General features: G+C 33.0%; 1 protein-coding gene across 1 annotated transcript; it reads right to left on the minus strand.

Moving 5' to 3' along the window:
• Positions 1 to 1,777: 1,777 nt before the first annotated feature.
• On the minus strand, positions 1,778 to 7,902 carry LOC115984696 (serine/threonine-protein kinase ATM-like). Its single transcript, XM_031107715.1, has 5 exons — positions 7,386 to 7,902; positions 7,221 to 7,284; positions 6,979 to 7,053; positions 3,913 to 4,097; positions 1,778 to 1,964 (listed from the first exon to the last, which is right to left on the minus strand). Exons 1-4 carry the CDS (start codon positions 7,421 to 7,423, stop codon positions 3,924 to 3,926), a joined length of 351 nt encoding a protein of 116 aa, XP_030963575.1. The 5' UTR covers positions 7,424 to 7,902; the 3' UTR covers positions 1,778 to 1,964; positions 3,913 to 3,923.
• Between the last annotated feature and the right edge of the window lie 6,086 nt (positions 7,903 to 13,988).

The following is a 13,988-nucleotide window of genomic DNA, read 5'->3' on the forward strand; positions in this document are numbered from 1 at the left end:
TTTTTTTTTTTCATTTTTTTATATGTTAACATTGATTAGAAAATATAATTTCAATAGGATTTAAACTCTATAATTATATCAAATGAGACTCTATAAATACATATCATTTTTAATTTCAATAGGATTTAAATTTTATATCAAATGGACTACCAACATATTCATCCTTTAAAAAAAAAAATTATATCCTATATTTCCTTACTCCCTCATAGGATTTAAATTTTATATCATATGAGACTACCAATTTATACATCTTTTAAAAATAAAAAATAAAAATCTATCTTATATTTCCTTACATTCACGTTCCTTTTTTTTCCCCAATATTTTATGTTATGTTGATATCAACTTTTTTTTTATTCCATTTTTTATGAAATAAGAACAAATACATTGATTAGATATTATAATTTCAATAGGATTTAAATAAATTCTATATCAAATGGAACTCTACCAATATATATAACCTTATATATCCTTTTTGGAATGAAGCTTACTCTAATATGTGAATGCCTAAATCGCATGACAACGCAAGTTTGCTTTCTTTCTTCTTTATTATTTTTATTTTTTTCATTTTGTTTACTTTCTTAGGTGTTACTATTGGTTCTTTGTCTTCATGTGATTTTTAATTAATAAATTCAAACTATTCGAAAACATTGTTAAGTTTTTAAAGGCTCCTTCTTTGTTTTTGTATTTTGTTTTTATTAAATTGATTAGATTTTGTGTATTAGTTGCCTTTTGTTTAAACTAACTTTCTTAACTTTGATTTAATTTATATGCTGAAAGTCTTAGAATTAATGATTAAATATGGTTAGAATTAATAGATTAATTTTAACAATTTTTGTATTTGATTTTTACGTTCCATTAGATTATCAAGATGTTCTACACGTGTATTCTTGAATTATCAGTTTTAATTTTAAAATATTATCAAGATTATATTAAATTTGGACTTATCAATTGCTTAGTACGTTTTTTTAATTATGAATTTAAAATTTAATTTCGAATTATCAATTTAATTTAATTCTAGGAAGAAATCTTACCCCTTATTTTAGTGAGATAATTATTTATACTTATCACTTTTTCTTTAATCTTTATTGAATCTTTAACTCTTTTAGAAACAGAATGTGGCTGACAATCGATACCTGCAACTATCAAAGAAGCTAGACAACATATTATAACTAAAGAATCTCAAATAAATTCGCTTAGTCCTTACTAACAAGAAATATAAATTAGTTTAAATTTTTATCAACTATATCAGAACAAATCAGCATTTGCATAATGAACTTCTCATGGAGAGATGCACATGGAAATTAGTGATGCTTGTACCATTGGGCTGGATGGAGAAGAATTATCCATTGTGGATGCCCTAAACTAGCTCATGGACCCTACTTAGTTTAAGAAGTTCTTTTAATCCAATAAGAGTCCATGGAAGTCAGTTGATACTTAGTAGATTATTGTTTTGACAATTTAAATCTTTTCAGAATTTTTAATTAAGGTTTTAATGTATGGCCAGGATTTAATCAACGGTGGGGCCAGAGTTTGTTTTCTTAGGGTTTTCTTTAGCTTTACAAAAAAAAAGTAGTTCTCATAAGTGACCTTCAACAACAACAACCAAGTTTTAGTCCAAACACTTTGGGCTTAAACCTGAATCCTCATCAGACTAGTAAGGGCTGGCCATATGTATTCTATTCCACCATTCTATTCTTTTTTCTTTTCTTTTTTTCTTTTTTTTGATAAGAAATATGTATATATAAAAAGCTACCTCATGCAAATAGCACAAAGCAATCCAAAAAATTACAAGGAAAAAAAAAGAACAATTAAGAATTAAGTACAAACAAGGAGAAAACTAAGAAACAAAGGGAGGAAATCACTAGATGTGAGTCTCCAAGCTCAAGACCAGTCAAATAGAGAACTACTAAAAGAAGCAAGCAATCAGTCTCCCGATCTATCCATGTCCTCAAATGTCTGTCAATCTGTTCCATCCAAAATAATACTCTCTATTACTTCCCTAATTGACATGTTTTTTTTCGACTTCTATTAATGTTTTTTTTTTTTTGGTCTTCCTTTATCTTTTTTCATTCCATTAACTTGAATCAATTCACTTCTTCTTACTAGTGCATTAATTGCTATTCTTTAAACATGATCAAACTGTTTCAAGAAATTTTTTCATCAATAGAAGTTATCTTGATTTTTAAAAGAATTTCCTCATTTCTATAGGAAATGGTAAAATTCAGCTTGTTCCGAAAGTTTAAAAACTAATAGGAAATAGTAAATTTAATCATTTAACTTTTATTCTAATACTACCCCTCACATGTGGGCTCAAACTCCCCTTCATATGCAGGGTCTAACATATAGAATTTTCAACTTCCTAATTTGGAGGCAAAATACAGACAATTTTTCAACTCAAGATAGCTTGCTTCAATACCATGATAAAGTACCACTTGTCCCAAAAGTTTAATCTAATGGGAAGGGTGAATTTAATCATTTATCCAATCACATTTAAGAATATGGTAGATTATTGAGAAGTGACAGCTTAGAGCAACATTTGACTTCCTAGCATCTCTCTATCATTCTGTTTCTTTCTCATTCATCTTCTACTTGCTCTTTAATGTACTCTTGTTATTTCTCTACTTTAATTGATTGATCTAAAAATTAGATCAAATCAAATCTGCAAAGTGCAAACACCCCTAGAAGCCTATTAAACCCTAAATCTTAGTCCCGATAAATTTCTTTTTTTTGATAAGTAAGAAGAGAATATTATTAATAAAAGCGAAACAAGAGAAGCACAAATAGTTCACGGTAGTGAACAAAGGAAAAAAGAAACAAAAAAAAGAAAAAGAAAAACAGAAGCAGCCCTTAATCTATTCTAATAGATGAAAGAAAATGGGTAGAGCAATCCGAATAACCCCAACAATGAGACCAATCAAAGAGGGTCCGTTGGCAATACTCTAATAACTGAACCACAGTTTTCCCCTCATCCTCAAACCCTTAGTCCCGATAAATTTCACAATCAAACCCTAATTGGCCCCACCCCTTTCACATCAACCCTAATCCCAATTCCCCAAAATAGAGTTAGAAGGTGCAGGACTAGGCTGTTGCCTTGCTTTGATTAGCATAACACTAAAATTGACAAAATACTAATACATAGCACTCACTATACACATGATAACCAATTATTTCTTTAAAAAAGAAATTAAATAAGCATAAGCCATCCTTTCTAGGATTTAACATAATTTCTCAATCCTTCTAGCATATCAATAAATCAGATTATTGTTGATTGGAGTTGCATATGCAAGAGGAGGGGCGAGAACCCAAATCATTTCCTACTTCATTATTCTTTTGCAAGGGAGTTGTGTGAGTTCATCCTTGGGATGTTCAGAGTTTAGTGGGTGATGCCCAAGACTGTGCTTTTGTTGATTCAAGGTTGGAGAAGGAAGCCAAACTCCTTCCAACACAGAGCCTGGGATTTAGTACATCCATTTTTGATGTGGACTTTGCGGAGGGAAAGTACTCAAAAGGATTTTTAGAGAGCAGCAATTTTCAACTATGAGAATTAAGTTGACGTTGGTAAGCTCATTGTTTTCTTGGCTTTTAGTTGATACAGGGTGACCAACTGGTTTTGTAGATTTCATATCCTCTTTTACATTTTTTAGAGATCTTTGGTTTTTAGGAGGAAGAAACCCAGCATACTCATCAAACCAAAAATCTGACGTATTGGTGACTTAAATTTTTAAATAAAATTTACCATTACCTATCCAAAAAAAGAAAATGATTAGACAGTTTGAAAAGCCATGAGATTATGTGATATCTTTTAAATTAGACTAATATTTTTATGCTTGTCATAGATCTTAAACTTCCTGAATCATTTAGAGAGAGAGAGAGAGAGAGAGAGAGAGAGAGAGAAGAAAAGCAGGAGCAAACCATATGTTTCTTTATGAGTTTGTCTCGTTCACTCCTAGATATCTCAGCAAGACGCAAAATTGAACCCTGAAGAACAATTGCTGCCTTTTCCCACCCAGATTCCTTACTGCAATGCAATGCCATACAGATAGCAGAGATTGGCACAAAGTGATTTTTGACCAGAACAGCCAACAGTGACAAGCAACCTGGTATCAAACATCCATCATATTCAATTACAAATTTAAAAGGAAATATATTTTTAAGAAGACAGATAAAAGAACCAGACACCAGAACAATCAACAAGCAATATTAGTTTCATGTTCAGTAGGGAAATATACATAATACATTAGTTACAATTTATATATTTAACAATGACATTCTCGAAACTAGAGTATTCAACAAAAAAAACTTGATATCAAGCAGAAAGTAGAGGTTCCCATCCCCTTGATATAAAAATGAGATAGATATTAAAATATGTTGATACCTAAGCAACCCAGCTTTGTTTAGAGCTATCCCCATGCAGGACCAGAGCTGGAAGAAGCCAATGGCAACAATACCATATGAAATAACAAGGTTTGGCATAAGAAACAAATAGTTGACATATCAAAATTTGAGCACGTGCAATGTGTTCAAACGGACCACTTATGGATAACATATCCCAAACCAAGAAAAAACTGTTAAAAGAATATAAACTTCATTAGAATTATGGTTAAAGTGATTAGATTCACCATTTCCTAATAGATTAAACTTTTGAAACAATCAATAAATTAACATGGCATTAGAGTAGGGGATCCTGAATTTAATGCCCATCTCCATCCTACCTCCCATTTAAAATGTTAAAATCCCACATGTTGGGCCTCACTTATTAAGGGAAAGTGTTAGAATTATAATTAAGTAATTAAATTCATCACTTCCTAATCGCTTAAGCTTAGAGAATCGGTAATTTAAAAAACTTTAATTAGTCAAAAATATATTAATAATGTGGAAATTTAAATATAGGATGGAGTTGAGCTACTTGTATTGCCCGCGCATAAATGGCACTAGAAGCTCAGAGATATGTTGAAGAATTCCGAGCTCACATGCCTTGTACAAGTCCTAAACTCAATCAGTCCCCACAGAGATGGTCCCCACCTCCACCAAACTGGTATAAGGTTAATGTGGACGGGGCGGTATTCAAAGAGCTAGGGAGTATCGGCGTGGGGGTGGTTATTAGAGATGCTCAAGGAGAGGTGATGGGGGCGATGAGCAAGAAAATCAGCAGACCAATGGGAGCAATTGAAGCTGAAGCAAAGGCAATGGAGGCAGGCATCTTGTTTGCGTGGGATCTAGGCCTAAAGAATATTGTAGCAGAAGGTGATTCATTGGCAGTAGTTCAAGCTATTAAAGGAAGCGTCACCCCTGCAATCTCTATTCAAAAGGTAATTGAAGGTATCTCTTGGTGGCTTAAGAATTTTGACAACTGGAAGATTTCACATGCAAGAAGAAGCAGCAATACAGCTGCACATTCAATGGCTAAAGAAGCCAAGTCAGTTTTAGAAAGTGTAATATGGGTGGAGGACTCTCCCCCTTTTATTTCGGACCAGCTAATGTCTGATGTACTGTCAATGGACATTTGTCCTAGTTTATGAATGAAGTTTATGAGGTTTTCATCAAAAAAAAAAAAAAAATCAAAGTAACACATTTGGTCAAATAAAAAGGGACTATATGTTAACACCATTTAGACTTATAAAGTCCTCAAATGCACTTTCTTATCAATTTTGTGAATCATTGTTAACTGAAACAGATGAAAAATATTGAATTTTGATACTTTCATAATTTTTGAAATGGTTCATATCAAAAAGCATCAACTCCAATTAAACCACCAAAATAAGTCAAGCAGATTACAACACACTATATCAAAAAGTTACCAACGCATTCAAATATTGAACTCTCTTAAATTCCCACAACTCCAAATATTTGCCAAGTTTTGATTTGGTGTGTGTGTTGAAATTAATGTTTTATTTATTTATTTTTATCGCTGAGCGGTGGCAGGGTCAGAATGTGACAGGTTAATATGCAATACCACAAACACGACATGGACATGCCACATCAAAGGAAAAAGCACAAGACATAGTTGCACTAAATCAGGCATAAAAACAAATGTGGTTTAGGATAAACTCAAACCAAGAAAATAATCATTGCTTAATCTATTTCAGAAACAGAAGATCATACAAATTGGTAAGCTTAAAAATAGAAGCATCATGTACATGACTCGAAGAATTAACCTGTAAAGAATTTGTTTCCTAGAAATATAGTATAAAATGCATACATGAAACCTTTTTTTTTTTTTTCTTTTTTGGGTAAAAATGCATACTTAATATTCAAGTTTCCCGTCAAGCATATACATCAATAATGCCTTTGAAATTTCAAAATATCCATGCCTTATGGAACAGAAACAATTTTATTATGGGGTTCAATTATGCAACCCTGAATCATTTCCACTTCAACAAAAGGAGAGCTTTTTGAAACACTTGAAACTGATGTCACATTACTTTGTATTGGAGAATGTCATGTAAAAACAATGTGAGGAATATCACAACTTTATTTACAGCATATAATGTGGGAAACAATTTAATGTTTCCTTCTAAGGAAGCAGATGCAATACTTGTTTGATTCCTCAATCGATACATTAAACCGTAGACACATATCGGCCCCTAGTAATTTTGTGAGCATAGTGTTTAAGTGAGCACCTTTTCCAACATGTTAGGATGTATGTATTATGTAAGAAAGTGTCAATCCAAGATGTTCTTCCCTTTGTCTGGTTTAAAAAGATAAAGAAGGGAAAGTCCTAAAATTACATACCCCCAAAAAATAATCACAAAGCTAAGTACAAACTTATAACTGAATTTTCGCGACGTATTCCAAGACTTATAATTCGTCTCCCTATCTCTTACAAACTTTGTCCTCAAATAAACTGAGGTGCAGCCTATGCCATATATGATAGCAGTTTCCCTACTATGTTGGAGAAAACTATATTAACAATGAGGGTTGTTCACACACACTAAGACAAATTAAAAGGGTTTTTTGTGGAAAAAATGAGCACATTACCCCCACAAGTGCAACTAAGCTTACACGACAAGCAACCCAGCAAAAGAGAATTGATCCCATTAGTTCCTCCAAATACTGCCAAAGAACACAGGACATTCAAGAATATCAGAGAAGTACTTCAACTTTCAGGAAATTTAAGTCCATTAAGATGAAGGTTCCCACAGATCCTTTTAAAAGTAAATAGTTCAATCAGTTTCATGAAATTTTAGACACTACCAAGAGAAGAAAATTATATTCATCACCTTCAGCATAGATGCGTACTTAAGCTGCCTGGATAGATTATGAAGTACTGCATTGACCAATTCCCTGAAAAAGACAAAACAAACAAACAAAAAGGCTGCAGATAATAAGAAACTAACCATGATTAACTGATAATGGAAACCACAAAAACAGTATGGATTTTATACCTCTGACAAGGATCAATAGCAATAACTGCACACATCATAAATACAGCCTAGATGAGCCATTGAGAATCATAAAATAAACATGATGAGTTTGAAACATATGCAGGAATTTGAAATTCCAATAACAGGATTGAATTGGGAAGTAATCTAATTTTCTACCAGTAATTTGAATACCCTTCTATAGCTGTGATAAAACTTATTATCTAATTCTTGTTCTCAGAGGGGAACAAATCAATCAACTCCCGATGTTGTCTTCTTTGCCTCAACATCAAGATGAGAGATGCCATTAAAATAAGTTTTGTGAATAAAGGCATTGAAGATTTAGGTTGTCAGATGCTTTTTAGAGACTAACCACTTTACCAATGGGGAATTGTTTAATAGTAACGAATTGGCCTTGTCAGAATTCATGCTCATCTATCATGAGAAATTACCAGGTATCTATCCACTTTGATTACACTGAATCTTAGGTGGAGATCTCAAAAACTTTTTAATGACACTTTCAAGGAAGCTAGGCATTACAAAAATGACATCTCCACAACCATTTCATATTCATTTTTTTATTGGTAAATTCAGATATATTATGAATAAAGGATTTTTTTTTTTTTTTTGGGGGGGGGGGGGTGTTGTGGGTGTGGTTCATATTCTAATTACTGTGTCTTTGATTTTTCTTTTTATTGGACTTGCTGTCCTTTGCTTCACATAAAACGATGCTCTAAATAAATAAATAAATGAAAAGGCACAGCATATACCTCCAACTCTACTTTCTCACTATAAATAGCAATGTGAATTAGAGTAATAATAACAGTTACAAGCGTGGGTTGAGGCTGAGGACCAGCAGCTAGGACATCCCTTGCTATAGCAAGTTTTTCTTTTGAGGAAACCACCAATGTTACACCAAAGTTCAAACTAGAAGAGAATATTAACAGACGTTAATATTGAGAATCACTTTTTCAAAATCTAAATATCAATCTCTATTAACCAAAATAACATTCCTACTCATAGAAGAATCTAGTAACAGTAATATATACGGTTGCAACCACATGACAATAAAATTCTATTTGATTTTGTTACTTCTCTTATGGATAAGCACTTCGAGTCTCTAGTGATGCAGGTGGCAAAAGGTTGGTCTTGTAGTTTCAAACACAGTTATTTTATTGGGCTTCTTTTTTTCATTGTGGTTTTTAATAGTTTAAAAAAGATAAATTTTGCAGCTTTAATGGTGTTGAGGTTTGTTTGATGCAATTCTTCCCTAAACAATGTCAAGGACCCTAGGTGTAATGCCTACAAAAACTAGGTGCAATGTCTAGATTTATCAAAAAAATGTGTGATGTCAAGATTTATCTTTTTTCACTTCTTTCTCTTTAATTTCCAGCAACCTGAAATCTTGCAACTACATCCTAATTCCACACCCTGAGAACCCTAAAAAGAATAGGACAAAAACCCTTGTACAATCCACAGACCAATATCTGCATTACTGAGTTATTTCTAACAGCTAACTAGATCTTCTTTTCTTCCTTTTTCTCACCTGTTTTGACCATTGAAAAGCTCAAAAGCATACCAATTTGCCAAGCAAGGAAAAATCTAACTTGATAATCAGGATCTCATAGCAACAAAAGTAAGACTTCAATCATTGCCTGTAAACAGATACACCACAACAAACATATAACAAAGAATTGAAAGAAATAACCAAAATCAATATATGCAATTAGAGAGAGAGAGAGAGGGAGTCAAAATGACCTCAGATATCCTGAACACCAAAATTACAACCTTAGGGCTAATGAAGTGAATTCCTAATCATTAAAGTCCATATGAAATCTCATATCCTAGCTCCTCTTCCCCACCATGTCGTTGTAGCAAAATAGAATCCATTGACACTTCTCTAGGTAATGAACAGTATAAAAACCTGTAATGCCTCCCTCAAAGGCTGATCTCATGCCGGAATAGGACCTAACTACCAATACCTACTTCAAAGTAAACGTATTGTAAGATCCTATCCCACCCTTCTCACACTTGTAAATACCTCAGGCTATGTACTTGCAACTTAAGACAGATTCATAAATTCTATCCTACTCATGAAGTGAGATCACTTCACCTCCTTTGCTCCTGCCTCTTAATTGTATTGAAAAATCTAGGCAATGAGAATCAGTTTTAGACGAATTGAAGCAATGAAAATTAAGAATTTTTTGGGGAGAAGATGGAAGGTGCCAAGGAGCTGATTTGCTGAGGGCTCTAATTTAACCGGGGCAGTTAAATGAGATTATTCTGTGTGGTTTTATTTCAACAAAAAATTTTTATTGATAACTACAAAAACTAACATTAGTAGTAAAAAAGAACATGAATAATTAAAGAAATAACAGACATTATGACTTCAAATAGAGCATAATGGTGAAAAAGAATGTGACCAATCCTAACTACATTGTTTAGGATTCATAGCCTGCCTTAAAAACTATGGGACTAAGTACAGACGAACCATGCAGGTTTAGATCCCACAACCTCATACTCCACCTTTCTTTACAAGGGGAAGTGGAAAGGTTTCTAAAGAAATTAGATATTACTTTGGCTGGTAGGCAACTAGGAGTTGAAGTTCTATAAGGTTTAGTCATTTGTGTTTGCCAGTCTGCACTCATGCATGTTTGTGACAAACAAGATTGTCCAACCCACATCCAGACTTGACAAAACCGTCAAACCCGAAGTAGGCAACAACGGGTGAACTCCATCAAAACATGATCATATCGGGGAAATAGGTTTCCCATCTAGAAATCCAACTCTAACCAACTTGTCTGACTCTTCGTTGTCCATAGCAGTGCCACCATCCGTAGCTCTCTGCCACTCTTCACAGTTTGAGATTTGCCAAATCTCATTGGATTTGGTGAGATCTCTGCCACACTCCACCATCGATGAGAGGGGCAGCTGGTTCAACTGATCTCAACCATAGAAATTTTGATACCTTGCTGGTCAACAACTCAACCCCAGTCCATAACCATCAAAAGTTTGATGCCCTGCCAGTTGACAACACAACCCCCATCCACTGGTCAGAATCAATTGTGGGTTTTCGAAACCCAATCAAGCTGAGTCGAGTGGCAACTTGATGGGGAATTTGAACAAACCTAACCCACAGATACCCCTAGAGGCAAAGATTCTTTTTTTGGGTGGGGGTGGGGGGGCAATTTCATATAGCATGACAAAGAGTTATAGCTCAAACACTACATCCTCCAGACCCCTTCCCAATAAAAAAAATAACAATAAATTATAAAATATTTTTAGCCCCATATCTTGTTATCTTAAGCCTTACTAGCTTTTTAACCAGCATTATGTGCGGGAACCTTTTTATTTACATTCATTAGAAAGAATTTATTTTTAATAATATTTAAATACACCTTTACTACATCCTAAACTTCCATCTAAAATTTTAATCATAAAAAATTACTAAACACCCAAAACATAACTCCATTTACGAATCTAATTACAAACACCATAGGCAAATACCAAAAACTAATTTAACCCAATTATCTAAAACAAAACCAAATCTAATACAAATACCCAAAAAAAAAATATATATTTTAAACCAAATACCACAATTGAAACCAAATCTAACTCAAATATCTAAATCTAAGACAATCCAACCAAGTGCACTTGAAGATGCTAATTCAGCATCACCTAACTCTATTTCTTCTAAATTCCAATGTGTCTCTACATAGCTTTTTGTGTGGTTATGTACTCATTTCATACCTCAGTTGTTCTATTAATGTAGATGAATAAATATACCCTTTTGAGACAGAGAGAAATGAAGAATTTGAATGATGTGGGATTTGTTCCTGCTCCCTTCCAGTCAACCAAATTTCATTTCCCCTTCTAATTTTTTGCCTAAGAAGACCACACTTTCAGCCAACAGGCACCAAGAAAGAAGCAAATTGCAACAAAATGCCTTCTTCAACTATCATGTCCCTTTCGTGAGGAATGAATATAGAACTTTGTAGATTTCGTTCAACCCCAACATTATATACTGCACAAAGTAAATGTATCTTAGAAGCTTGATAAGAAATTATAAATAAATAAAAAATCATAAATGTATATGGACCACACAAAGTTTGAACAAAAATTATGGTTTGTTTAAGCTACTTCAGGATACAAATTTTCTCAACCTCATTAATTCAGGACACATTCTCCATACTCTATCCATTCAATAGATGGTTAATTCAATTTCACAACTCCTACTAAACCATACTAACTAACAAAGACAAAAAAATTCCTATTGAAGTCTAAACATATATGCATATTTTTTTGAACTCATAACATACATACAAACCAAAGACTACACAAAACATATTGTTTATAAACAAATTATTAGCTGTATGTTAATAGACAAAGAAAATGCTAATTTTGAGATTTTGCTGAGAAATTATATATGAATACTTTTAGTTTCCATTCAAATGCAAGTTTAGTTGCAAAAATGATTTCTTACTATAAGTGGCTAAAGTGAGATTCTACAAAAATTAAGTAGAGACATTGAAGAAAAAATCTTGTGCTCAATCTGCTAACATCTATCTAGTCTTTCTTCAAAACAAAAAAGAGGGTTGTGAAGGCAAAGCATGGAACTCAGCATCAGACTAAAGAGTGTGCACATCCCAACCTGCCCACTGTGGTTAGGTAACTATTACCATGTCCAAATTTCTAGAGTGTTAAGGCTTAGAAATGTTTATATAGCATTTATATATGTATTGCCGAGGTTAAGACTATATTTCATATTTTTAATCAAATTTTAAGAGTAAATTTTCTTTTCTATAACAGATCTAATTCAATATTAGACAGCCAAAAGAAAAATTTTACAATAGAGAATGTGTGTAAAGGAATTACATATAACATAAGCAAATTGAAGATGACATGGGAAATTGAACATATTTAAGATCATATGTAGCATCTGCCATAAAGCAATTAATTCATTCTATTGGCATCCTATATACCCCTTAAGAGATTAAGATGACATATGAGAGAGTTCCAGTTACCCTTAATAGAACAGACAAATCATGCGAAAGCTTTAAAACAAACAATAGAAACAATCACGTAGCCTTGAAAGGAAAAAAATATTGTAGATTTTTACAGTGAGTTATCAGAATGTAGCCTCCTTAGCAATCACCTATTCTAGATAAACGAATCTTATTGTTTATTATAACAAAATATATACACATCAATATTTATGCCAAATCAACATCTAATTTCTTGTTTATATTGAAATGAAATTGTTATTTAACTGGAAAAAAATGGGATAACTTTAAAAAATATAATCGGTTTAAATAATGCATAAAGTTAAGAAATTGCAGAGAAATCTAGTATTGATTGTTGTATTTGCACTGTGCATTTATTTTAATTCCTTTTTAACCTTATTACCAAAATACTCAAAACAACACCAAATCTAAGTATCTAACACAAATATGCAGAACCAAACCAGTTGTAACCCAAATACCTTAATATATAAACCAAAATCTAAAATCAAACCTGAATTTAACCAATCCAGCCAAAGTACTCAAGCCTAAACCTAACAAAAAAAGAGAAAACTTTACCAGCGATCTCTCTATTCGCACCTTGTGTAGTCTCTGTATAGCAGTTTTGGTCATCTGACGGGGGTGTTAGGGTGGTGGTATCTCTCTTGAGTAGAATCTGTCATTCTTTTTTATTTTCAGTATTTTATTATTAAAAATAACCTTACCCATAACGGTTCCAGCAGTATGAAGGTTGAGGAAAGCCAGTTTTCTGGTGGTTGGAGAAGGACAGTAGCAGTGGCCGCCCTGAGATGTCTCTCTTTCTCTCTCTGCACCTTACAAACTCTCAATCTCTCTGTATCTCTCTCAATCCTTTTGGGTTTTTGTATTTAGTTAAACAGTTTTATTGAAGGACAAAACTTAAGTACAGTAGCTTAAGTATTATTCTTTAAGTTCTCCTCTTAAGATTTACCCATGTGGCTATTTAACTAAAAAATACACTTCTATCCTATGAAAAAAAATCCACATGACAAAATCTTAAAAAAGGAACCTAAGGAACAATATCTAAGTACTGTACGTAAGTCTTGCTCTTTATTGAATTGTATTAAGTTAAAAGGTGTTTTCGTACTGCTAAAACAGTATAATGTTTCGTTTTTTAATTGTAAACATGGCAGAAAGTTAGATAGGCTTATTTTCCTATGTGACAGAACAGCCTTAATTGTAGGAAAAAGCTTCTGCTTTATATGTAGTATTAGATTAGATTAGATTTACCAAAATCATAGAAAACTAACAGATATCAAATCTGCACATTGTTTACCATAAACCTACAATATCCTTCAGGTCCTCCAACCTAAATTTCTGGGAATCCTTCTGAGGATATCATGAGTAAATCAAAATGTCCCACTCACACTCCCCCCCGTGCCCCCCCTCAGCACTCACACCAGTAATTGTGTCGAAAGATAATCACCTGACCAATCTGCGGACAGAGTAACACAAAATCGCATGTGCAATCAATCAGCTTAACACAACCAAGATGTGTCAGCAACTTTATTCACCAGATCTCCAAGATGTGTCAATCTGCAAAGCAAATCAAGAAGTTTCTCAATTGTAGTATAGATGAATACCATAA

The sequence above is a fragment of the Quercus lobata genome, chromosome 1 (genome assembly GCF_001633185.2).
Source record: "Quercus lobata isolate SW786 chromosome 1, ValleyOak3.0 Primary Assembly, whole genome shotgun sequence".
Lineage (NCBI taxonomy): Eukaryota > Viridiplantae > Streptophyta > Magnoliopsida > Fagales > Fagaceae > Quercus > Quercus lobata.

What these genes read in the sequence shown, in the direction of transcription:
- LOC115984696 (XM_031107715.1), bottom strand. Translation starts at nt 7,423, where the DNA reads ATGATGTGTGCAGTTATTGCTATTGATCCTTGTCAGAG. An exon ending in AGTACGCATCTATGCTGAAG is followed by an intron (nt 7,054 to 7,220) that starts GTGATGAATATA and finishes GTTCTTTGGCAG; the next exon opens with TATTTGGAGGAACTAATGGG. An exon ending in GCTTAGTTGCACTTGTGGGG is followed by an intron (nt 4,098 to 6,978) that starts GTAATGTGCTCA and finishes GTTTGATACCAG; the next exon opens with GTTGCTTGTCACTGTTGGCT.